The following is a 25,883-nucleotide window of genomic DNA, read 5'->3' on the forward strand; positions in this document are numbered from 1 at the left end:
ATCATTATCTTGATATGTTTATCTCTAAATCTCACAGGAAGGCTTTAGTGACATATTTCTGAAGTGTTTCAGGGTGAGTATATCTTGGGTCATCATACTTCACTTTCTACATCCACATGGTTGCCTCTGAAGTACCTCAAAGGTCAACATGTGGATGTAGAAAGTGAAAGTGTATATTCTCCTGTCCCACCATTGGGCAGACAGGCTGTTTTCTGCATTGCTTGAGGAATACATCATGTAACGCCCATCACTCCAGCCCACATGAGTTACCATGCACGTGCTTTATATCATCACTGATGCAGGAGGCCCAGAAGCAAACACAACCTTCCCGCAGGTCCTACCTGGTGTTGTAACAACAGCTGCCATGGGGAAGCCATTCCCAATCCCTTTGGCCATGGTGACAATGTCTGGCAGGACACCATGGGTTTGGAAGCCCCAGAAGTGAGAGCCCAACCTTCCAAATCCTGTCTGCACCTGATAGAAACAAATCCCAAGCCATTGGAAACCTTCCAAGAAATGCTGACTTTTCAGACTCTCTGATCTCCCATTTTTTCCTCCTTCTCTGCCACTGCCTCATGGCCAGCCATCAGCATCACATCCTGGTTTTATCACAGACATAGCTTAATCTGCGCCCGGGCTTTTAGGCATCAAAAGTCATTTACTAGCTGAGCAATGCTGGATGTATTGTAAGCCCTCCTCTGAATTTCTACTAACTCACCTGTCAGTAGAAATATGAAGAGCAACGCTGATGGCCACCCCTGCTAAACAGTTTCCAATTATCTTTTCGAAAGTGCAAAAGCACATTTCATAGGAAAGTCTAAAAATTGTATTTTCTTTGCGTTCAATCTACCTTTCAGTTCTAATTAGTCCAACAAATTAGTGACAGCTCAGTATTCCCAAGGCCCCATTTACACTCTTCATTCATACAGCTCATTGTAAACCCATGGATATACTTTCTTTTTTCTTTTTTAATAGCTGATGAACTTTCTTCAGCTAGGTCTTTGGTTCTTTCATGCTCTGAGGGGTGGGGAGGGGGAAGAGAGGACAGGCATGGAAAGTTGGGTTGCCATGGGGTCATCCATTCACCTCGGATGACAGAGCCCTGGCTCCACAGGAATGCATTGCAGGCAGCTCTTATCCCAAGATCCCGCCTGTGTCTGGGCGGGTGTATCTTTAACAAACCTGTCCCTTTCAGAGGCAGCCCTTTCTGCCCACTAGTGCCTATGCAAGTGCTTTCTTCCCCTTTCCTCTTTTCTAATAAGCCTGGCCTTTTTGGATATAGAAGAAAAGAAATTGCAACAGAATTCTACTGGAGGGACAACCTTGTGTCTGCTGTAGGGAATCTTTGAGGAAAACTGTTCAGGCTAAGATGGTGGGAAGAAAAGAGGCAAAACCGACTCACTGGTTCCTGCCTGTCCTGGGTGGTGCACCCACTGAAGGAGAGTCGCGATGGGTCACCCAGGGATGAGCCGGGAGCACAGCTGCAGCATCACTGGCCAACCTCTGGTCTTTTCTCTCCATTGCTGTTCTCAGTGGGAAAATGACTGCTTTTTCTGATAGACTCTAATATTAAGTGTGATTCTAAGTAAATCGATCCCTCTTAAAAACACAGAGGCTAGAATTCACAGAGCCAGTGATTTTACTTCCTTCAAAGCCATCTTCTTGGAGGAAGTGCATGCTGCTTCTGATGATGCTGCCTTAACTCAAGGAATTTTAGAACTTTTTAAAACTATTTTTTTTTTGAATATCCGCAATGGTGGTCCTCCTGAATTTGAGCTGTTTTCTTTCCCTCTAAGATATACTTTCCATATACGCTATTATGGTAAGAAGATTGCTGCTAGGCTAGTTCATGCAATTTTGGCAAAAATTAAAATGAAAACTTGGTTATGAGATTTAATTTCCTATGTGGTTTATAAACTGCCACTGAGGCAATCTGCAAGTCGGAATTTAAAATGTGTGGTCAGTGATACAGCATCATCTATGCCTGATGGCAGTGATTTGATAGAGCTCAATTTGGATGTGTAAGGGCTGGTCTACTTGTTCAATGAGCCATCTCATTTACTAACAAGCCATCCAGTCAACTAGCAAAAACTTCATTACCTTGTTATGCCCACACCTTGGATCTCCTAGATGCTTTCTGCCTGGAATTCAGGGGAGGGTTAAAAAAGCTTTCTTTCCATGTCTTTCTGTTTCTGACTACACAGGTCACACCTATTCCTGGCCACTTACCTCGTCTGCAATGCACACACCTCCCCGCTCTCGCACCAGCTCGAAGGCTTCCTTCAGAAATCCCTTTGGGTACTGAACGACTCCATTCACCCCCTGCCAAAGACCAAACCATGAAGACCTATAATAACAGCCAAGGCCTTTGGAAATATTAATAAAAGGGGAGACAAGAGAGAGAGAGAGAAAAAGAGAGAGAGAGAGAGAGAAGATTGTTAACATCATTCCCAGAGCAATACTCTACTTTAGTCTCTAGAATTGTTCCAGCTCTGGGTGACCAGAGGGGGCGCTGCTGTCATACCTTGCCTCCTGGAAAAGGAGGAAAATGTTCATTCTCTTTTGAAACTAGAAAAAAAAGTAGATTAAAGATATTTGGTAAGATTAAAGAAAGGGTGGCTATTAAGCAAATAAAAATGGTCAAAGTGTCTTTTTCTTTAGAATGTTAGCAATTCAGTAGTTTTGTCTGTCTATTCATTCAGCCCAGGAATTCAGGGGATGGATTTTTTAAAGGTCAGTGGAAAATGAGCGTCCTCATTTTTCAAGGAGACCAAGAAAATGAATTACCTTTGTGAGAAAGACACAGCAATAGTCACTTAAACAAATGGAATTTTCTAGACTATCTGGCGTCAAAACTCTCCGATCATTTAAAATTCAGCTCCACTTATGTCTAAGGTTTAATATACCTACTTGAATTGGCTCTGCAAAAAATCCAGCAATTGACTTGGCCACAGTGGTGCTCAGAGTGTCTTTGAACTGTTCAATATACTGGTCTTTAGCCTGGCAGCAGCCTGCAACAAACAAAACACGGAGTTTGAAGATGTGACAATGGCATCTAGAAGGATGGGGAAATGTGGAAACAAGAGAGCAGGATGACCAGGTCCCTATGAATACAGTAAACCAGCCCAGGAGACTTCAACTTCTGAAGGCAAACTCTTTGTCAGAATAACTTGTACTCTGCTTCTAACAGCCACACTCAGGTTTGCTCGGGGATAAACAAACCACTTCAGTGGTTTCTGTTTGGGGAAGACATGTCCTGAAGGGCCATAGAGTCTGGTATGAATCGTTGTTTGACCACAGGATGCCCACCCTCTCAGCTGGGTAGATTTAACTCAAATGCAATTGTGGTGTGAGTTTAATTTATTGGAAAAGAACAGTATTTCCTTTCGATTGCCACATCACTGCTAGACCATTTTAAAGCTACAAAGTGTCTCAGTCTTTGGAGTCAGTATATATGTTTGTAGAAATTAGAATTCAGTCTAAAGAGAAATGTACAAAGCTGCATGACACCATCGGTTGTAACCCTTGGAACTTGGTCCTGTGCTCATGGTTTACAGGTCTTGCCTCCCTATAAGGCCAGAATCCATTATGGGCAGGACTTCACTTCTTTCATTTTTGAAATCTCTGCCCACATAGGTGCTTGATAAATGTTTAATGAATCAAAGGGGGAAATAAATGGTAGAAATTGTGGCTGGAGTGAGGCATTGAACAATTTTACTTGTAGATATTTCTCATCTGGAAAGAGATCAGAGTGTCCTTGGTCCAGTGATGTATCTTCAGTTCATTGACCCTCTTTCTGCCTGGGTCTAATCTGCTGAAACACCCACTCACCAGGTTTTAAATTGCAGTTGTTACTTTTTGATTACTAAAATATATATTCCTTTTCAAAATTTGCTGTCATTCTCTTATTCCTTATCCCTTGCACATATTTTCAAACTGGTATTTCCTTTGATTTAAACACATTAAGCCTATTCATTTGATAGTCAGTCTGACAATCCCATCATTTGCAATCTTGATGGGTCTGTTTCTTGATGGTGGAGTTTTGTTTCTTTGTATGTTTATTATTTTTGACTCTGGGCTGATGGTTTAATTTATTTGGAATGCCACTTGTCAAAATTCTTTGAGAATTTGAGTTTATTGTGGAGGCCATTCTGGAGACAAGAAATTTCCCCAGAGACCATGGGCAGCTTCCCGGAACAGAGGTGCGAGCAGTATGAATTTCCTCTCATGGTCCCCTGGCAGCAGTGCAGCTTGGATTGCAAGCTTCCCCCCGTGGTCAGTCTGCAGTTTGAATTTTCCCTCTGGTGCCCACCATTTCCTTTCAGCTCCAGACCTTGCAGTTACTTTGGCGTGTGACAGGTTGTTGTAGTGAGCCATGGAGGAGAGGGGTAGTGGTGGGGATTTCCAGTTTTATGGGTGGAGAGTCTCTCTTATCAGAGCCCATATTCTGGCTGGGCCCCAGGTTTTGTTGTCTCTTTCCTATTCCCCACAGAGCCCTAACAGTGAAGTTCAAGCTCAACGAGTTTGACAAACGCACTGGCAAAACTGGCTGCTGTGCTGTCATCGCCTCTTTGGGCTTCTGAGAATTCTTACTTTCTTGTACTGATGGTGTGAAGAAGCTGTTTCAGATCTTACTCAGAATTTTAAATTGGTTTTAGCTGGAGATAACCCAGGTCGTCATATTACCAGTAACACCTGTCCATCTCACTTAGACATCTTAGTAGTACTCACCCTGTTTACACTCACACTCTGCTTAATGATGCTAGAAATATTCCTGGGGTGGTGACAGAGTCTTCCCTCACTAGAGCCTTACCCCACAGGCAGACATGACAGCGTATGGATGGGGAGCCCCAGAAAAGAGGGGAAGATGATGCAGGAGACTTATCCAAGCTCCAGAAGCCTCCAACTGAATGTCATCACTAAAGGTAGAAACTGGCAGATAAGCAGGAAACACAGGGAACAGAAGCTTCTGGAATACCAAAGTTCACAGGCTGGTGATGTCCATGTATGGATGAACATTTTGAGTTTTCATCCACACTTGTAATTGGTTCTTTTTTTTTTTTTTTAAAGATTTATTTATTTATACAAGCACTGGGTACAGTCAGAAGTGCGGGAGGGTGAGAGAATTCACCAGAGCCAGAGCGGGGAGCAGAGCAGGCAGACTGATGAAATACACTGCTGAGGGGAGCAGTGGGCACCGCAGGAGAGGTCTGCGCACCATGTGGGACCCTTGCTGGTGGCCGAGGATCGAACCGGTGCTGCAGAAGCTGCGGGCAGCTTTGCAGCCCAGCGCCTAACTGCTGTGCCACCAGGGGAGGCCCTGTAATTGGTTCTAAAGCGCTCCACATGGTCTCCAGACTTAAACCATGGTGAACAGGAGGCTGCAGAGAGAGATGTGGATGTGATGCAGACCCCAGCCCCAGCAACAGTGAAAGCAAGTGGGGAGATCCCCTGTTGTAATGCTTTCTGAGAGGCGTGCATGTGCCCTTGTCTCCTGAAGACCAGAGATTAGGACTAGAAACCCTCAGCCATTTTCCACTGCAGTGCAACATGACTATAGTTTATATTTCAGCCTTCATTAAAACATAGGAAAAACACTACCTGGCTCCAACATAGTTCTATCCACATATGATGTTTGGGAAAGCTTGCTTGCAGAAATACTGGATATTTTTGGCTAGTTGGCTTTGGGGGTGGGGGGTGTGTGAAGAAGGAAGTAATGAAAAGGATGGCAAACCCAGAAAGCACATTTTTAGTATCACTTATGTTGTTTGATGGACAGAATAAAGTAGACAAATAAATCTATGCTTCTAGAGATTGAAATGTCCTATTTTTATTAAGGAAAACAACCTACACAGACCCTTAAGGATGGATTAGACCTTTGTTCAAAAGCTTTTTACTGCATTGCATGTTACTTCATTGGCTCGGTGCCTTAAGTCCAGATCAGGCCGCCTCTGGAGCGACTTGGGGCATTGGTGTCACCATGACAACACCAAGGGGCCAACAGTGGCCGTTCTGCTGAGATGCTGTGCAAGCAAGAGTCAGGTTGGAGGTTTGAATTTTCGCTGGTGGTATAGAAATAGTTAAGCAGAGGAAGGAACCAAGAAAGAGTAGCAATTTTTAAGAAAAAGAATCTTATCTTGCAGAAGGAGGAGAATAACATGGTCAGCACTAGGTGTGGGCAGTGGGTGTCAAGTGGTGAATTTTATCACAGGTTACATCTGAAATTCAGGGCCTGAACTGAATACCTGTAAGAAAAACTCCTTGGGGGATGGAGATGGTGGAGGAACTTAATAAAACCTACCATGTAAACATTTCTATCAGGCTTACATAATGGATCCTTGCCTCTGCCCATGCAGGAAGTGATGATATAATTCCAAGATGAAAGCAACCGCTGTCAAGACAGGAGCATGCATGGGCCAGAGAGCAAAGCCAGGGAGGCTCTGAGATCTAGACTCTCCCATATGTAAAGTCCTTATGTGTTGAGATGCATTTGTAAACAGATACAGATAACACCTTTTTTTTTTTTTTTTTTAAACCACAAAGACCAAGCATTTCTTGGGTTTTAAAGCACTAGAGAAGGCTGGAACCTCTTTTGTATTCCCATTCTGTGTAAAGGATGTGCTCAGTCTTGTCTCTTCAAGACGGTCATTAGGAAACCAGCTGACTTCAGTTACGCCAGGGTCAGAGGAATAGAAATGGACAACTGTCACTATCATGCAGCTTCCAGATGCCACTAGAGAATTCACCATAGGGTTCTGGGATTTTCAAGTTGGACTAAGGCAGAGGAGATGACCTCAAAGAGGGAGGAGGCAGGCAGGAAGGAGAGAGGCAGACACATATGAGGAAAGAACCATCTTTTGAGTGCTTCTGCCTACCTGGTTCTGCACCGGTGGTTTTACTGTTAGATTGAGACCTGATTGCTGCATCCAACCAATTTCAGTTCTTGAGGCCTGAGAAGGACAATATACAGATGTGGCTGCCCCTGGCTGTTACGTCCTTTCTCTGCAAAATGTGCTTTTCCTTCCTTGTGCTCATGAAGACCTGTGATAAGGGGACAGAGAGGCAGCCACAGCTATCATCACTTTATGCATGAGAAAACTGAAGCAAAAGATGGAGCTTTTGATCATCATGGATCCATGGTAAGGGCAGGGGGAAGTCGGGTCTCCTGAATTCTGGTGTGTCCTCCATCCTGGCCAGTGGTCCGGGAAGTACTTTCAAGCCTGGGTTCGTCCTCCTGGTGCATCAGTTTCAGCAAGGTGCTCAGAGCTTGGGAGCCAGAAGACTTGGGGTCATGTCCTCATGTTCCTGCCTCTTATGTGTGGACTCCAGTTTCCTCAACTTTAAAAAAATAGTTTGAATTTTAGCTTCAAATTTTCTTATGGTTTGAAGTTCTGTGACAGTGACATCTTGTTCCAGGGCTCACCTTATCATCCACCTACCTCCATTTTGCCATTATCCCAGTTTTAAGTACACTGTGAATTTTCTTCCTTTCAAAGCTGATGTTTATGACTTCCAACTGCATGCTTCCTCTCAAGCCTGTGACTCATGCTATTCCATTAAAGATCATTTGGCTGGAGCATTTACTTGTTCCTCCAGCACTACTCAGGAGCAGCCATTCACAAGGTCTTGAACTGTGATGGCCAGTATGAGGTGGTGTCAGCTGATCAGCCAAGAACAGATGCTGTTTCCGTGCCTCCTCTCTCTCGCGTTAATAACAGGCAAGGAATGCAAACAAGAATGTTATTGATAAACAGAAACGCTCCTGTGAGAATGCCTTATAAACATTCACAAGATGTCAGCAGCCTTCGGGAATGGCCCCATGTTTTGACAGAAACTTGCCTTCTGGCTGGCATTTGGAGTCCTGGGGGGATTTTAACTGGAATTTTGAGATTTATGAAGGTATTCTCTTCCTCCTCCCGTTCCTCCATTGGGAACTGGCAATCCCACCAACCTGGTTTTCTTTTAAAATTGATTGCAGAGCTCTTGCTAATAGAATGAACAGCTCCTTGAATGAAGTACCAGGCAAGTGTCTGTTTTCCGCGTAGCTGGGTGGACGCGCTGATGGTGCAGAGGTCGTGGGCATGAGACACGTGATCCATGAGAGGTTATCTCTACTTTTGCTTCCTTGGCTTTTCCCGTTCCAATTTTTTTTTTCCAAATCTGTTCACTCAGGAATGGTCTCATTTCTCCAAGTTCCTTCTACCCTCCGACCCTCACCCCACCTTCTACCATGTCCCCCCTCCATGCCCGGTTGGACCTGGTGCACAGCTGCACTTCCTAATTGTTTGCACTGGAGAATCTCGACATTGGCTTCCTCCCCAAGGGCCATGGAAAACATCTGGGCACATCGTCTGAAAATGACAAAAGGAGTTTGGCAAAACATGAACATGAGACAGCCCATTTGGGGAACATATGTTACCATCGAGGCAAGAGGGCTTCTTACACCTTCCCCACTCACAATGAAAACCTAGTATTCTGCTTTGAAGAGATATTTTTTTCTAAGAAACCAGTTATGTGGGCATGCTACAAAGGGAATTAATTTCAGTGTCACTCTGGGAACAACTAGCTCAAGGGCTTGATGGTCAGGGCATTGGAAAGAATAAGGATGATTAAATATCTGATTCTGAAGCTGTAAAGTGGGACTAGCAAGAGAGAACAGTGGTGAGTGTAAAGAGGATGCTCTAGAAATTTTATGCATTCAAGGCTCTGAGAACTAATTTGAATGCATTTATTTTCCATTTACCTGATTTTATATATAAGAAAATCAAATTAAAATTCCCTATCATTAATTATTATTCAGACTTTAAAGACCTTGCTAAGACATATTTCCCCCAAATGATCTGCAATTTGATTACATCAAATTGAACCCCCCATAAATGATAGGCTTTATATTAGTTGCTAATCTTAATACCTAGAAACTCCAATTGATTATTCCCTGTACCCAGAAACCATTAGAGACACGAAACAAAATTTCAAAACTCACTGACTGGCAGCCCATTCCACTGGGGAGTTCCATCTTGTAGGGTCCCACATTTGTCAAGCCAAGGGTATAAGGACTACATCCATGGTAGGCTCCTCTGCAGAGAAAAAAGGTGTGTGGGGGAGGGGATGGCACTAAGTTCATTTTTGTTTCATCGCTGGCCTGTGGAACACTGACACCACAAAGGAGAAAGTCTGTGAAAGCTGTGACGATGAAACAACACCATTAACAAGTAACACCAATGATTTCTAAGAAATCTTCTATTTTGGGGAATTTACTTACCATTTCTAGACTGTGTCATAGAAATTATGAGAGGGCTTTTGGTGGCCTTCTGGTCAAGCACTCAGCCTTAGCACCTGCCCTACCTAGTTACTCTAAGGTAGCGAGACTCATCTCCTCCCAACATGCCAGAAATGTTATGTTCAGTGAATAATTAGTCTTCAAGGAAGTCACCTCAGGAAGCCAAATATGTGTTCCTATGATGCAGCTACTGACCTCTGGGGACTCCTCTCTTAATGCCTTCTGAGTACTTTATTCTGCATATGATAGAAACAGGTTTTCTTTCTTTTTGACCCAAAACAGTCGTATTTGGTATAAATCATCTCAATCACCAGCCTTGGCTTCAAGTGAGTTTTGACAATTTCCCAAATGAAATTACCCTTACATGAGGATTTAAGGCTAGTAAGGGGATTCAAAACGATGGTCATAGGTCTCGAAAGAAGAGCTACAGACTGTGTTGAGCCCAAGGGTTACCACGACTGCTTTGCATAGATCAATATTTACCTGGCCACACATATTCTGGGGTATTTATTTATTCATTTATTTATTCATTTATTTATTTTTTAAAGATTTATTTATTGTATACAAGAATCTGGGTACAGGCCAGATGCGCGGGAGGGTGAGAGGATTCACCAGAGACAGAGTGGGGAACGGAACAGGCAGACAGACTGAAACACACTGCTGAGGGGAGCAGCGGGCGAGACAGGAGAGGTCTGCCACACCATGTGGTACGCTCGCCGGCTGGGATGGAACCGGCAATGCAGAGGCTGCGGACAGCTTCACAGCGCGGCGCTCAACCTCCTGCGCCACCAGGGGAGGCCCTTTGAAATATTTAGTTAGATAAAATATCTCTCACCACTCTTACTGCTGTATTTCTTTGATAACAAATGTTTCCTTATGCCTGTAATAACTGCATGTGCATTTTATGTGAAACGTGTAGTACTGAACATGTCATAGTAAGCACATTTTGTGGTGGTCAGGTTTTTTTTTGAATTTAGGTAGACATTACGGCTAGACAGGTGAAAAAAGTAGGACTACTTCTGCATAGTGTCAGCTTATACCATGTCACTTGTGTCTTTTACATGAGCCTTTTAAGAGCCTGTTCAAATATGCTATATAAAATTACCTAAGGGAAACAATTATAAGCAAAATGCTTAGGTTTGTACTATTTTTAATACAAGAGTTTATAGTTATTGGTTCTCAAAGATACCCAAAGAGATAGAAATAGGGTTAGTTAGGCATCTCTTGAACTGACAGAGAATAAAAGGGGACAAACTGGTGCAGATGGCACCATGAAAAAGTTGGGCTTCTTTTCATAAGAAGAGATTAAAATGAACCCACCACTGTCCCAGGGCCAAGCACGCTATGGGCCTTTGTTATAGTCAAACAATATCTTCATAGTTAAAAAGATGTCATGTGACCTTTCTTTTAATTCTTTTTTTTTTAAAGATTTATTTATTTATGCATACAAGAGCTGGGGTAAGGCCAGAGGTGTGGTCTCTGTCACCAGAGACAGAGTGGGGAACAGAACAGGCAGAATGACCAAAGAACACTGCTGTGGGGAGCAGCGGGCGAGTCAGGAGAGGTCTGCTGCGCCATGTGGGTAGCTCCTGGCTGGCGGGAATCAAACTCATGCTGCAGTGGCTGCAGATTGCTTCATAGGTTGCGTCTTAACCCTTGCGCCACCAGGGAGGCCCCCCTTTCTTTTAATTCTATAAGAAGACCTATGACGCAATGGAGTTCAGGCTGTTTTTACCCACATCAAGGACCCTGCCGTGGACCAGGGCAATTTGAATGGGGCTGCAGAGTCAGAAAATTCATTGGGCTGATCATTCTCTAAAGCCTCAGATGAGAAAAATACCCCTGGGAAAGGCCCTCTGAGCGGCACTAAATGACACGACTCCATGTGAGCTGAAAGATGCACATTAGCATGTGGGTGAGACAACGCCAGTAGAGCTGACCCGTGTGGTTACCTGAAAGAAATGATGTCCATGCGACCTGAGTGCGCTCTGGCCATCAGCATGGCGAGGTCATTGGCTTCAGAGCCACTGTTCATCAAGAAAATGACCTGGAGGGAAAAGGAAGACCATGGCCTCCTGCTTTAATTCAAGTTACGCAATTAGTTCAGATATGCCAACAACATGTCTCCCGACTTCTGTTGATTAAGGAGCGCTCCCTTCAGATCAGCAGTCCTGTCATTTAATTTCTCTATTAATTACAGCTCTTCATTGAGCAGCAGTTAAAGGCTAGAGAGCGATTGTCCCAGTTGTGAAACATCCCTGACTTTCATTGGCTTTATTTGGTGACCTACAAAACGCTAAGGTGGGGAGACCTGTTGAGGGGTGTACAAGGCTGTGGTTGAGGGGATCCAAGCATCGGATCTCCTGACTGCTAAACTTAAGGCACCCATCTGGTCCTGAAGGCTCGGGCAGGGCAGCCTCCTGATCCTGCAGCCACAGAGGCTGATCCAGCCTGTCCGTTCAGCATGTGCGAATGTTGATACAACAAAGCAAAAATGCAGCCATCCTGGTCCAAAGAAAGGGGAGAAATGCAAGGGGCTGATCCCCCAGGTTCTGGGGACTGTGGCGTGCCTCGCTGACTTCCTAGCTTGTGCCCTTCCCTGAACATGCCTGGGCAGAGCTAGTTGCAGCTACTGCAGCTTCTTTCGTTTCTTCCCCATAATACAGTACATAGTGCACCTGGATAATACAGTCAAATAATAAAAATAATGAACTCAGGTACTGGACACTGCTCTAAGTAGCGCGTATGGACAAACTCATGGAGTATCTGAATGTAAATCTTGGCTAAAACTAACATTTTATTTGATTTGAAAAATTGGTCCTTTCAGATGCATAAAAATAATGTCATTTAGCAAAAAGAGCGATTGTCCCAGGTGTGAAACATTAAGTTTCACACTAAGTGCGTTTAGACTAAATGAACTGAATGGTATATTAGTTTTATGAAAACCAAACCAAACCATGACTCTGTTCTTTGTAAAAGAAGAAATGCAAAAAACTTTTCAGAGGGGCTATGGAGGAAGGAGAGGAAAATCTTTTGAGGTATTGAGAGGAGAGTGCCGGCAGGGCTGGGGCTGCTGCTGAGTGAGCTCTGCAGCGCTGGTGAGGAGAGCACCCAGGGAGAGGCAGCTTCGGGGAATGAGGGGAACATTGGCTTGTTTCCCCAAAGTCAGAGGCCTTTCTTCTTTTTTTTTTTTTTTTTTTTTTATAGAGGCATGTTTTTATTTATTTATTTGTTTGTTTGTTTTGTTTATACATGCACTGGGTACAGTCAGAAGCGCGGGAGGGTGAGAGAATTCACCAGAGCCAGAGCGGGGAGCAGAGCAGGCAGAAGGACCGAAGTACACTGCTGAGGGGAGCAGCGGGCTGCAGGAGAGGTCTGCGCGCCATGCGGGACCCTCCTGCGGTGGCCGGGGCGCAGCCGGGGATCAAACCGGCGCCGCAGAGGCCGCGAGCAGCTTCGTAACCCAGCGCTCAACCGCTGCGCCACCGGGGGACAGAGGCCTTTCTTCTTGATTGCTTTCGGCTGTGGCCATTAGCTCAGCCTTTCTGAAGCTCAGCACCCAGACCCAATTCCCTGCCCATGTTCCTGCTCCAGGGCTGCCGTGCAGGACTCCTGAGGTGCCCATGTTCAAGAGGAACATTGTACCTTTAGAGGCTCAGGAAGAAGCGCTGACAGCTTCTCTGCATACTCGTGGATGGCAGGGTGGAAGAACACAGCACTTGTGTGCCACAGGCGGCCAAGCTGCTTTTGTGCCTCAGCGTTTACCTTCCTGGGAAAACAAGGGAGTGGAGTTACCTACCCAGACAGTGGGCATGTCCCGCCTCCCACTGAACCAAAATACATGGCTGTTTCTAAAGAGTCTCAAGAGGATGATTTCAGCCACACATGAGAGAACTTCTTCAACCATCAGAGTCCTGCAATGGACTGTGTTGCTTCAAGGGTAGCGGATTCCTCACCAGAGAAGCATTCAAGAGGAGATGGAATGATCATTAGGGATTCTAGAAAAGAAATTCTTTGTTTCCAAGGAATGTCTTCTACCTTCAACAGGTTTGGAAAACAATGACTAGATGTAAGCCTGGGTGTCTTCCCATTTTATTCTTCTCAAGAATTATGGACCCTGGGCCTCCTTGGTGGTGCAGCAGGTTGAACTCAGCACCGCGAAGCTGTCTGCAGCCTCTACAGTGCCAGTTCCTTTCCCAGCTGGCCAGGGAGCAACCCACATGGCGCGGCAGACCTTCCTGCCTCGCCCGCTGCTCCCCTCAGCCATGCTTTCAGTCCTTCTGCCTGTTCTGCTCCCTGCTCTGTCTCTGGTGAATTCTCTCACCCTCCCGTGCCTCTGGCCTGTACCCCAGCTATTGTATAAATAAATAAATCTTTAAAAAAAATTATGGACCCATGAATTGCATGAATAGAAGATCACTTTTCCTTCTAAGGAAATGCCAATATGTGGCCCTCAATATCTGGGTCAGTATTTATGACTATGTTGGGTGAGACTGAGGAAATACAGCCACTAAATGACCAGGAAAGGGGAGATATGGTGGGACTGATTCTCTGGAGGGAATGATAATAAGGGAGCATAATAAGGGATGAAGGGAGTACAGGGAGAAGAGAAGAGTGCTGTGAAGGAGCCAAGACACCCACTGTAGGCTCTAGAGGGGCAAGCTGAAGCATCAGAAGATCACAAGAGGCACAGAGATCATGAGATCCAGCGAGAGTGGCTCCCTGCTGGGGACAGCGATGAGAGTTATTGGGAGGATTCAATGAGAATGTGTAAAATTTTCCTACGTTTTTCTTCTTTCATCTGTCTTTGTCTTGTGCTTTAAATTGCATGTGAACTTTATTTTGCATCTTGTCAGGACCCCTCATGGGACTCCTGAAGATGGAAAAGGGGAAGGAGAAAGCTACAGGTGGGAAGGTGAGGGCTGGACCCCAGAGGTCCAACTCCGCATGCTTGACAACTACTAAGAAAGGATTCATTGCTTCTACTTTAACAGAAGAATCTAAATCAGATCAATTATTTAGATTTGCTGGTGTTTTTTTTTTTTTGTCCCACTTAATGTGACTTTTATTGGCCAGACTATTAAAGACAAGCAAAGATGGACATTAAAACAAGATGGCTGCTCTGAAGCCAAAAGCACAAGGTCCTCTGCAGGCGTCTGTGAGAGGTGATTAGCGGTCAGGGTTGCAGAGAATCTCAAGCTCACTGGACCCTACATTTCCAGTGTCAATTTCCAGCGGTGATTACATCTTCTTATCCTTCCCCCTTCATCACTCAGTTGTTGACATAGAAGATCCTCGAGCTGACAGTTATCTCTCATTTCCCATCATCCCACACCAGGCACATCTGCCCTTGCATTTTCCCTTTCCTTCCCTCGGAAAAGTCTTGGCTAGCAAGGAGAAACACAGCCACACTCCGAGCACTGGTAGATGCCACGTTGCATGAGCAGTAAGAATGACTAACTCTTGCATTGTTAAGAAAAGAAAATGTGCAGTGTTTCATTTTTTTTGAACCTAAGAAATATGAGTACATTCACCATAAACATCGCCATAAGGAGAGGGATTTTAGCTGGGTTTCTGAATCACTGTCATGACCATTAGCCTTTCCCATCCCTTCTTGTGGAGCAAAAACCCCTGATTGTTAAGGCTACTCACGGGTGGCAGTGCCCAACACTGACAGTGACAATCCCAGAGAAGAAATCCAGGTATCGCTTTCCCTCGTGATCAAATAGCCACTCCATATGACCCTGGTGGAGCAACAAAGGTTTCGGAAAATAGGCTGTCGACACCGGAGAAAGATGCTTGTCGTGGGTCTCCAGGACGCGGTGATAGGCAAGCGACTGTGGAAAGGCAAGAGTTATGTATTTAAAACTTCCTTTTCCTCATCTCCGTGTTCCCCACAAGTTCAACAGCAGCAGGTCCACATCCCAGGGCCTCGCCTCTGCTGCTGGAGCCCTGGGCTGCTTCCCTGCAAAGGCTCATGGGGGCGTTTGCCCAGGGTCGTCCTTGCAGGCAATGCAGCCTTCCTATCTCCTGCCAGGTCCAGCATGAAGAAGGTGGATGAACTTTCCTTCCTCTGGAAAAGCTTGCATTTGACTTGATATTCACGCTTTACTATAGTAAATCTAAATATTGGAAGTAAATGTCTGAATAACCAAGTTCTTTTTTTTTTGCTGTAGGTTTTTTTTTTTTGAAAATATAGAATGTGAAATTCTAATGTTCATTTATCAAGTTAAAACCATACTTCTTTCCATTTTGGGTGCTTCCTGACTAGCTATGGATTCTGTAACCTCAAACCTGTTAATATTAAGCAGAATAAGATGCTTGGGGTAAGGAGAGTGTGGAGGGATACAAGAGGAGGGAGGGAGAGAGTGAGCAATCTTTATTGGTCTGAGAACAAAATAACTTTCTATTCCTTGGTGATGGACTTAGGACAGTCAGGATGTGCATTGCCATGTGACACAGGCAAAATTGTAAGCAAATTGCGTTTTAGGCAAATTTGGGTCATCATATCTCTTTTGATAAAGACTACAGCACCAGCACTTCATTTTTTATTTTATTATTTTTTTTTTATTTTCAAGGATAGTATAACATAGCTTCAGACATTTACTTCAAATAAGTGCTTTTTTCAACAACGAAGGTCAGCTCTCTATTTGTATGTGTGTGAGTCTGTGTGTACATCCCTGTGATCCAGATATTGTCACTTCCTTGTTCTCTCTCTGTGTCTTTGTCACTTTCTCTCTCCTCTTTCTCTCACGTACCCCAATTCGTGCAACAGTATAACAATAAATAAGAGAGTTCAGGTGCTCCCACAGTGACTTAGAGGCCAGACTAAGATGGGATGCCTTAGGGACAGGCAGGGTCATTTGTGTGTTCTTCCAGAGGAAACAGTTTAGTCCTACAAGAAGAACAACCTCTTTTGAGTTTTCCTAAAGCTTGAATGCTTACCTGATATTTTTCTGGTGTAAAGTCACACGGAGGCATTTGGGGTTTTGTATGAAGTCCAAGCTTGGTTGCAGACATCCAGAAAGCGCCTACTGAAGGTGAGATGAGTTAGGATTCCCAATGAAACACCACATAGCCCATCTGTGAAAACTATCTCCATTACCTCAATCAAGGTCCTTGGCACCTTTGTTACTTCTTAGTTTTAAAAATTCACTTAAATCATCCTGGATTTATTTATTTTTATTTTTTAAAGATTATTTATGCATACAAGAACTGGGGTACAGGCCAGAGGTTCAGGGGGTGAGAGGATTCACCAGAGACAGAGTGGGGAGCAGAACAGGCAGATTGACTGAAATACACTGCTGAGGGGAGCAGCGGGTGAGTCAGGAGAGGTCTGCTGCACCATGTGGGTATCTCCCTGGCTGGGGATTGAACTTGTGCTGCAGTGGATGAGGGTAGTTTCATAGGTTGTGCCTTAACCCCTTGTGCTACTAGGGAGGCCCCCATCCTGGATTTAAGAGCTTAGTATCTCATAATAAATTTTTTGGAAAAAGCAAAAGGTACTTTCTTTCAAATCTAGTCAGGAAGGGCCTGGGGGATAGTTGGGGCTAGTCTCGATTATTTTCCTAGGGTCCCTCACGAATGTGAGGAGCTCTTTGCTCCGAGTTGGCAGGGATTCCATTTTCAGTTGACCAAATGTCTGCCAGTGTGGTGTGCTGTGGGGGTGAGTCCTGTTATTGGGGGTGTTCCCTAAGTGTTGAGCCAAATCCCAGCACCTAGCCCACTCCCAGTCCCTGGTTATCAATAAACAAGCAATAATGGACTGTTGACCACTGTTGTAGGGAATGAGGAGAGAGAGGAGCTAGGCAATGTCCTTTATTAACAAATTCATGTACAAGTGAGCTGGGAGACAAGACTTTGCCTCAAACAACACAAATCTCATGACAACACAAGACAAAGCAAAGGGAAACTGAGCCAGAGGGCCATTCAATATATGGAGCTAGCAGGGGCCTTCAGGCTTTGTCTTGTAAGTCAAGATGTTCATTTTATAGATGAGGAAATGAGCCTGAAGTGCTGACTTACTTTGCTGAGGGCCACTCAGCGAGCTCTCTACAGAGTGAGAATGAAGCTCCAAGTTCTGGACTCGCTGCCTAGTACTCTTGATCATTCATTACCACTCTCTCTCCCCACTTCTGGCAGATTTTGACCTCACTATAGAAGTGGAATGGAATAATGGGATTGGAGAATGTCAGGCTGAAAGAAGTGTCTAGAGACCTTATAGGTACTCTTGGGAAAGGACACTGCTAAGTTTTGAAGGTTCAAGGTCAATATCGAGATAACTTTATAGGTGGGAGGCTCTCAGCGCTGAGGAAATGTGGCTTTTATTCAGTGTGGGGGTTTGAATCCATGGATAAAATGTGAGTGTTTTGTGTGGCTGAAGTCATAGTCCTGAGAAACACAATGAACAATTGTGTTTTTAAATGAAGCTAGAAGTAGCCGCTGTGAATATGGTTTCTTTCAAAGAGATTTCATTTACTTTTCTGCTCTAAATAATTGCTGATGTCATTACTTTGCTCTTTTAAAACAAGTGACTTTTGGCTGTGCATGTATAGACATGACCCAAAAAAATGATACCTTAAGTTTTCTGAGAATTTCATCTCTTGAAAAGCTCTCATTGTGTCTCTTTATAGTATTTACTCTTCTAAGGTAGATGGAAAAAAAATCCTGAGTATTTCTAAGAATTCAAATTCCTTTCACTCACTCAATCTTATTTTCCTATCTGCAAAATTGGAACTGCTCATTGAGAAAGCTGTAAGCTGTCTTGATTCCAAGGTTCTAGGAGTTACAAAAATAGGCTGGAGGGGGAAGAAAGTTGGAGAGAAAGATTTGATAAAAGCCTAACATGTTAACAGTCAAGGTAGATTTGTTCATTCACTCACTCACTCATTCATCGTCAATTCACTCACCAAACTGGTAGGAATATGATGGTGGAATGAGGGCTCCGACTGAAATACATAAAATTCTATGCTTGAAAAGAAGGAAGGAAGGAAGGAAAGAAAAGGAAGAAAACATGCAAGGAGGAAAACTAGTCAATAAGTAAAGCAATAATCAATCTAGGGCCACCCAGGTGGCGCAGGGGTTAAGGACAGCACTATGAAGTTATCACCAACCACTGCAGCACAGTTTGATCCCCGGTCAGGGAGGTACCCACATGGTGCTTGCTGCTCCCCTCAGCAGTGTATTTCAGTAGATCTTCCTGTTCTGCTCCCCACTCTGTCTCTGGTGAATTGTCTCACCCCCCACAGGTGGCCTATACCCCAGTTCTTGTATGCATAAATAAATAAATCTTTAAAAAATCAATCTAGATAACACCTCAGAAATCTATTGCATTTCATCTCTCCCTTCTCATTAAATAACCCAAAATAAGTAATAAAAATAACCACAATAATAATGGATGGACAAAAAGAAACAAAAAAGCTTTGGTTTCCATTATTTGCTGGACAAAAATTTAAATCTGAATATCTCAATGATTTCCTGCATTTCTTATTCAAAACAGTTTATGTTTTGAGGATGACATAAGAGTTAAGGATTGATAAGACTTCTCTTGGGTTTTGGACATGGTGTGTGTGCCTGTGCCTGTCTGCAGCAGGTGGCTGTGTGAGTGAGGGAGGGAACAGAGACAAAAGGTGTGGAGATGGGATAACTGAGAGCAGGGTTAATAAAATCAAATCCCAGATCTACTTCTGGATAGGCATCCTTTGGTTTCTTTTTTTAAAATTTTATACAATTTTTTACATCATTTTTCATTTTTGCACAATGTATGGATGCATTTTCATCTTGGTTATAGTCCCCATACAATTCCCACACCCCCCCCCCTTATTTTCACCCTAATCCCTCCTCCCAACCCCCCTACCCCCCGTGTGTCTCTGGTTTATAGTTGCTTGTTGATTTTGATTTTTACTTTATTATATTTAGTCTTTTTCCTGGTCCCTTATTTAGGTTTTCTAAATTCCTGCTATGAGTGAGAACATCCGGTATTTTTCTTTTTCTTTCTGGCTTATTTTGCTGAGCATGATCCCTTCCAGCGCCTTCCATGTTGCTGCAAATTGCATGAGTTTATCTTTTTTGATTGCTGAATGGTTTTTTTAAAAATCACTTTAACTGGTCTGATGTTGCCTTTTTAAAGCCTGATATTAAACACAAGCAGCTATTGATTTTCATCCAATTTCTACTTCAATTTACCTGGACAGCACAAGACATTTAAAGGTGGCATTCAACTGGGAGAAAAACACTACCCTGAATAATAAATGCCAAATGGCTGACAGGGTTTAATTTTCAAACCACTTAGTTCTCATAGACAAGTTCCCTTAACTTTGTTTTCTTTACCCACCAAATCATAGTATCAAAAAACAAAAACCTGTTGAGCAAGGTAGTTGAGAGAAATCAATTCCTGTGGGCATTTGAACACTAGGGAAAATTCTCAAAATGATAGACATTATTCTAACATCCACAACCAACTTTCAGCACAGGAAGTGTATCTACCCAGGAGTTCTCTTACTCTTCCAATTATTAAAAAAATTAAGTTTATAAAATATTTGAAAATACATAATGATCACAGTTGATAGAACATTGATTTATTAAAGAGCTAATTTTATGCCTCATTTCTGTATAGCATATTAGGTAACCTAAAAAAATCTTGTCGCTGGGGTATCTCATTTGATACTTAGAGTAGCCAAGGAATTAGGAACAACAGCTCTTAGCATTCACCTTGGAGCTGAGGCAGTGCAGATGAAATGTGAGGGCTTGAGATGCCACCTCCATGGAGGCCTGTTGAGACTAAGTTGAGGTCTGCTCAACTTAGTGGAGCAGTGGTTGCTTGGGGGGAAATTTTTTCTCATCCTCTCCCTACTGAACTGCAGCTGCCAGCCCCAGGCCCAGGAAGGGATCCTTTTCCTCGTAAACTGCTCCATGCTTTGCAGGAGCTACCTAGGACGGCGGTGACTGAGCACTTCCATCACTGCGTGGGGCGCCCGCTCTGCCCAGTTGTCTGATAATAATACCAGGTGCCTGGTTCCTTTTTAAAAAAAAATTATGCATACAAGAACTGGGGTACAGACCAGAGGTCTGGTGGGTGAGAGGATTCAACAGAGACAGAGTGGGGAAGAGAACAGGCAGACTGACTGAAGTACACTGCTGAGGGGAGCAGTGGGCGAGACAGGAGAGGTCTGCTATGCCATGTGGGTCACCTTCCTGGCTGGGGATCGAACTTGCATAGTGCTGCAGTGGCTGCGGATAGCTTCATAGTGCTGTGTCTTAACCCCTTGGGCCACCACGGAGGCCCCCAGAAGCCTGGCTCTTACCAGGGGACAGGGACATGGGCTTGAGACACTGATGGGGGAAAGGATGCCATCTCTCTGGGCTCTGAAGTCCTGAGAAAGACCTGGATGGAGGAATAGCAGGCCCTACCAGAGCCAGACAGTACCTGTGAGGCTTTTCCTGTCGGGAGAGATTGCTGCTCCTGCAGGCCCATCTGGGCTTCTTCTTTCGCCCAATCCCACCCACTTCAGCACCCTCAGGCTGATTATTCCAGCCCCTCCCTCCCTCCCTAGCCTCCCAGTAAATGCCCCTTTAGTGAGCAGGGTCAGTTGCAGATGGTTTCTGCAAGAGCTGCATGTTTCCCAGTTTGGTGAGTCTGCCCTTTGGGCACTTTTGGGAGCAGCTTTCCCTGAGGTCAACCCTTTGGGGGTTAAATCAGGGTAAATCATTTCTGCAGACTGCAGCAAGGACTGCTGGGCCATACAGGCAGGAGACCTCTCTTTAGGGCTAATTAAATTTTTCTTTTTTTTTTTTTTTCCCCAGAAAAGGCTTCGCAGGCGTCTTGGGAAGTTTCTTAGCTGGAGTGGGCTTCATTTGCCCTCCAGAGCCCCTTTCCTGTGGGTGAGCAGGCTGTGACAGGGGCATACCCCACCTTAGAAATACGATGAAGTTAATCATAATTTAACTTAATTAACTTTGATTAAGGGAGAAGGATCAAAACAAGGGTGGGAAGAGCACAGGGGACTATGGTGATGGTGCATGGTAAATGGGTGGTGGAAATTTCACGGGGACTATAACTGAGGTAAAAATGCATACATTGTACAAAAATGAAAAATGTATCTTCTATCTAAAAAAAAATACAAAAGATAGCACTCTGAGATATTTTTGTATCAGGGTGGTCCCCAGGAAAGGGGGAGGTTCCAGGTTCCCTGGCCCACCCAAATGGAGGGTGGAGCTGAGCCGGGAGAGAAGAAGCTGCAGAGGAGACTGCCCTGTAACATTTTCTCCACTTTTAAAAAAACATTTATTTATTTATGCATACAAGAACTGGGGTACAGGCCAGAGGTGTATGGGTGGGTTTGAGAGGATTCGCCAGAGACAGAGTGGGGAGCAGAATGGGCAGATTGACTGAAATACACGGCTGAGGGGAGCAGCTGCTGAGGGAGGAGAGGTCTGCTAAACCATGGATAGCTCCATGGCTGGGGATCAAACTCGTGCTGCAGTGGCTGCAGATATCCTCACAGGTTGCATCCTAACCCCTTGCGCCAACAGGGAGGCCCTTTTCTCTACTTTTTTTATACTGAAAACAAATTGTTTCTCAGTGTCGCTATTTAGCCCAAAGTGACTGTACTATCGAACAGAGGCAAGACATGATGTGTGAACCCCTGTGACCTTTCTGGGACACCCTTCCCCAGTCTAGCAAGCAAGAGAGCAAAGACAAGTCTGAGCAGTCCTGTCCTGTCTGGGGGCGGCCCCTCAGGCATGTGCTGCCTTTCACACTCCACTGACCATCAAGGGCCTGCAAAGAAGTTTTAAACAATGGGGCCCAGGCTTTGTGCCTCCACACTGCATTCTTTAGAAGTCAGGAAGATGATTAAACCCTGGCATTTGCCCTCCTTTGCATAAAGATAGCATCAACCCAAAGATCTAAACCTATAGGTGAAAACCAAAAGCTCCCTGGTGACTCTCTGTTCCACACCAGATAGTAAAGGAACTCAGACCAGTGGTGTTGGAGCTCACTGAGTCAAGCCTGTCTCCCAGGTTTGAATCCTCACGTTGTTTAGCTAATAAGCTCTTTGTCTAACTACGGCTGAAGCATGTTTGAGTCAACGATTGTATGCACACATGTCGTACATTATACATGCAGGTATAATACAAGGATCGGGAGGTATTTATGTTTGCATTTCTGACCACACCTCACATGGTGACATCCCAGCCTATGACAGGCCCCACCTCCCTTCCCCTCCCCTGCCCTGCCCTCTCCTCCCCTGCTTTTATTCTGTCTCCTCGCCCTGGTTGGGCTTACTCACAGCATGTATCTCTGCTGGATCTGTTCTGCCTAGTTACTTGTCTGTCTGTGTTCTGTCTCCCCCACTGGGGCACACAGAGCAGGGCTTTTGTTTTGCTCGCTGTGACTCTGTCTACGACGGAGGCGCATAGTAGGTGTTCAAGTAAAGGTTGATGGAATGCATGGCGGACACACAGCAAGTTCTCAAGGAGGGTGTGTGTAAGGAGGATGTGTTTAGATAAATAAGCCCTGGTGGGCACATGTGCAGGTGAAAGGAGAAAGGAAGGCTCTGAAAGGCCAGGTGAAGATGACATTGGAGTTTCCTTGTGTGAAGGGGTCCCAGTGAGTTAAACTCTCCAGGCACCAAGCCTCACCTGCATTTCAGCACCCCGGCTACCACCCCAGCCAGCTCCATGGCCCCCAGGAGGTGGGGGAGCCGAGGGGAAGGGGTGACAGAGAGGGCATTTTCCCCGGCTCTGCCCACACCTGCTATTTTCACATAGTGTCCCCCGTACGGAGTGTAAGACTGTGTACAATTCTAGTTCCTCGGAAAATGTTGGGGCTAAATGGTGCTCCGGCTGGAACAGCTGTGACGGGAAGTGGGGGGTAGGGTGGGGAAGAGAAATCCAAACAGGAGGGCGAGAAAGGGGCTGGTGGAATCACACTGCTTTTGGGGCCAGGCAGACCTGGATTTGAAGCCTGAGTTATTGCTGCTGTTTCTGCTTTTGACCAAATTTCTCAGTTCTTCTGCCATCTCTTATCCCATTCGCAGGCCTCTGGGAAAGGGCAGGAGCACTCACTAGCATGTTGTGCTGAGGGTGAAGGCACATAATGTATTTAAGGCGTCAAGCGTGCTTAGGTTTCAAAGAGGTGCAACTGTTGAGATGATGGGGAGAAAATAGGAGAGAAAATGTCAAGAGAAGGAGAAAAGAAAGATAAAATTGATGATGATGGGAAAGTCATGGGTTGCCTCTACCTCCTTCCGGTTTGTGGGGATGTTAGGGGGAAAAGGCTGTCCTAAAGCTAATCCCATACAGGCTTTGTGGACTCCACCCCCACCCCAGGCCAAAGCCAAAGACACTGGGAACTCCAAATCCCATCACCACCCAAGGGAAGGTGGCTGGGACCTGAGGGTGGGGTTAAGCGCCAGGTTGGTATAAAGCCAGACGCGTGGGCTTTGGAGGGGTCCCCCATTTTGGCTCCCCGCCAGCTCGCAGCATCCGGCCAGCTCTGAGAGTGCCTTTGGGTTTCCAGGTCGGCAGATCGGGTAGGACGCATTAAAGACTTTATTTCCCTATTTTCTCCCTGAGTTGTACATTTCCTCATTTCCCTTTCCCTTGTAAATAAACCTTTTATTAACCTTTTGTGGGTGCCTGTAGTGGAGTATTCATAAGTCCCTTGTAAGCGCGGGGTGAGGACCCACAGCCAGGCAACCCATTCAATATCGGGGCTGCCCTGTAACAGGGCCAGGGAACCACGTGGCTGGTTCCACTGGTGTTTGACTGAGGGAGGGTGGCAGGGGGCGGGCCGCTGGTGAAACCAGATGCACGTGCAGATCACAAACACCAGACTGTCAAACAAGAGGCCCCCAGGGTCTGGCTACCCCAGGCCTCCTCACGTTCCTGTTCTTGCTGGGGAGAGAGGAAGGAGGGGTCTAGTTCTGGCTGCGGTTGCCTTGGAAGATGACCATACTGCTCTGAGCCTCAGTTTCTCCGAGAGTTATTGCGGGGGTGGGACTACCTCTTGGGGTTAAGATAGAAATTTGTGGGGCTGTCTTATGTTATTTGAAGTTGTCATCCACGAGCATCTATATATTGAAATTAATTTTTCCTTTTATTTCTTCATATAGTATGACTAAGTTACCACGTTGTTTTTATTTTGACACTATGCATGGTCAGGTCTTATCCATGGATTTCATGGCTGGAGGAGAAAGGACATAACAAAATATTGGACATGAAAGGGGGGGCATTGGACGGACGGTGAGAACCCTGCGTGAGATGACCTGTCTCTAAGGGCTCATCTAGGTCTGTTCCTGGCTGCTGAACCCCACCCTCAGGTCCCAGCCACCTTCCCTTTGGTGGGGATGGGATTTGGAGTTCCCAGTGTCTTTGGCTTTGGCCTTTGTGGAGTCCACAAAGCCTGTATGGGATTAGCTTTAGGACAGCCTTTTCCCCCTAACAGGTCTAGTGTTGTAGAAATCCGGGCAACGGATTCCAGAGCTCGGTCCTTCCCCTCCTGCTGACCCCTTGCTGACTCCCGCTTTCCCCAGGTGTCCACTCACGGGGGCTCCTGGAAAGGCACGCCTGGAGGATCCTGGGAAAGGAGCTCTCCAGGTGCAAGGCTCTCGGCAGGTGTCTCCAGGTTAGAGTCATCTCTCTGAGGTAGGAAACAAGTCCCCACAGAAGCAGGTCCAGGGAAGGGTTTCAACTGCTCCCCAGCAAGTTGGACTTTGAGACTAGGAGGAAGGGGAGGAGATTTAGATGGGAGTTCTGGAGTGGTTGCTGCCTCCAGGGAGGGCTAGCCCAGAGCTCTGGGGCTGGCCAAAGTGTCTTAAAGGGAGAGACAGAGAAGGGGAGTCTGTGAATGAGAAAAGAGAAAGAAAGCAGATAGGCCAAGTGAAATTCCTCTAGACTGGTTTTGCGAGTTTTCTATTCTGCTGGGGTCTCTGAATGTGGTTCTCTCTGCAGGAGGATGGTGATGAGTGTGAAAGGCTCAGGAGTTGAGAACGGAGGTTTGTGCAGGAGAGAGAGGAGAATGTACATGAAGTGACTGGACAAAGGAATTGCCATGAGAGAAGGGGACTATCCAGGAGGGGGTGTTCTATAGGAAAGGACAAGGCGCATCAAACAGCTAGAGGAGCCTGTGGACAGCTGCGCACCCCCTTAGGTGTCAGAGTGAGGCAAGAAGTTGAGAAAGTAGGAATTCGAGTACTTTATTTTTATTATAATTTAATTTCTTAAATTCCCATTTGTCACTCCTGCCTCCAGCCACCTCTAATCTTCATAGGCAACTATTTAGTGGCGTAATACATACTTCCACTTGGTGTGGACTGTCACACTATTGTCGAGGTGCATGCATTTTTAATTTGTGTATGTATGATTCAGCTGCAGGCATGATTTTAAGATCCATTCACGTCCCTAGGAGTTCATCTCTCTCAGCTTTCCAGCCGCTGCAGCAGGGGTTCTGTGTCATGTGGCCCTATGGATGGGGGACAAGGACAAAGGCACTGGGGGCTACATGAAAAGTTCTTGGCCATTATTACCTTAAATAGTTCTTCTCTTTTTACTATTTTCAATTTCACGTATATTATACCTTTGGAAATTGAGCCACAATTTT

General features: G+C 45.2%; 1 protein-coding gene across 1 annotated transcript in view; it reads right to left on the minus strand.

The window, feature by feature from the left end:
* AGXT2 (alanine--glyoxylate aminotransferase 2) overlaps positions 1-24,919 on the minus strand; it is a gene marked incomplete at its 5' end in the record, with an annotated part of 37,251 nt that extends 12,332 nt beyond the window's left edge. Inside the window, 10 exons of the mRNA XM_084233334.1 lie at positions 342-474; positions 2,230-2,322; positions 2,911-3,011; positions 8,258-8,351; positions 8,984-9,077; positions 11,233-11,327; positions 12,926-13,049; positions 14,933-15,117; positions 16,226-16,311; positions 24,829-24,919. Of these exons, the coding sequence (XP_084089460.1) occupies positions 342-474; positions 2,230-2,322; positions 2,911-3,011; positions 8,258-8,351; positions 8,984-9,077; positions 11,233-11,327; positions 12,926-13,049; positions 14,933-15,117; positions 16,226-16,311; positions 24,829-24,919 (1,096 nt within the window). The remainder of the gene's footprint in view (positions 1-341; positions 475-2,229; positions 2,323-2,910; positions 3,012-8,257; positions 8,352-8,983; positions 9,078-11,232; positions 11,328-12,925; positions 13,050-14,932; positions 15,118-16,225; positions 16,312-24,828) is intronic.
* Positions 24,920-25,883: the final 964 nt, after the last annotated feature.

Source organism: Talpa europaea, assembly GCF_964194135.1.
Source record: "Talpa europaea genome assembly, chromosome: 5".
Taxonomy (NCBI): domain Eukaryota; kingdom Metazoa; phylum Chordata; class Mammalia; order Eulipotyphla; family Talpidae; genus Talpa; species Talpa europaea.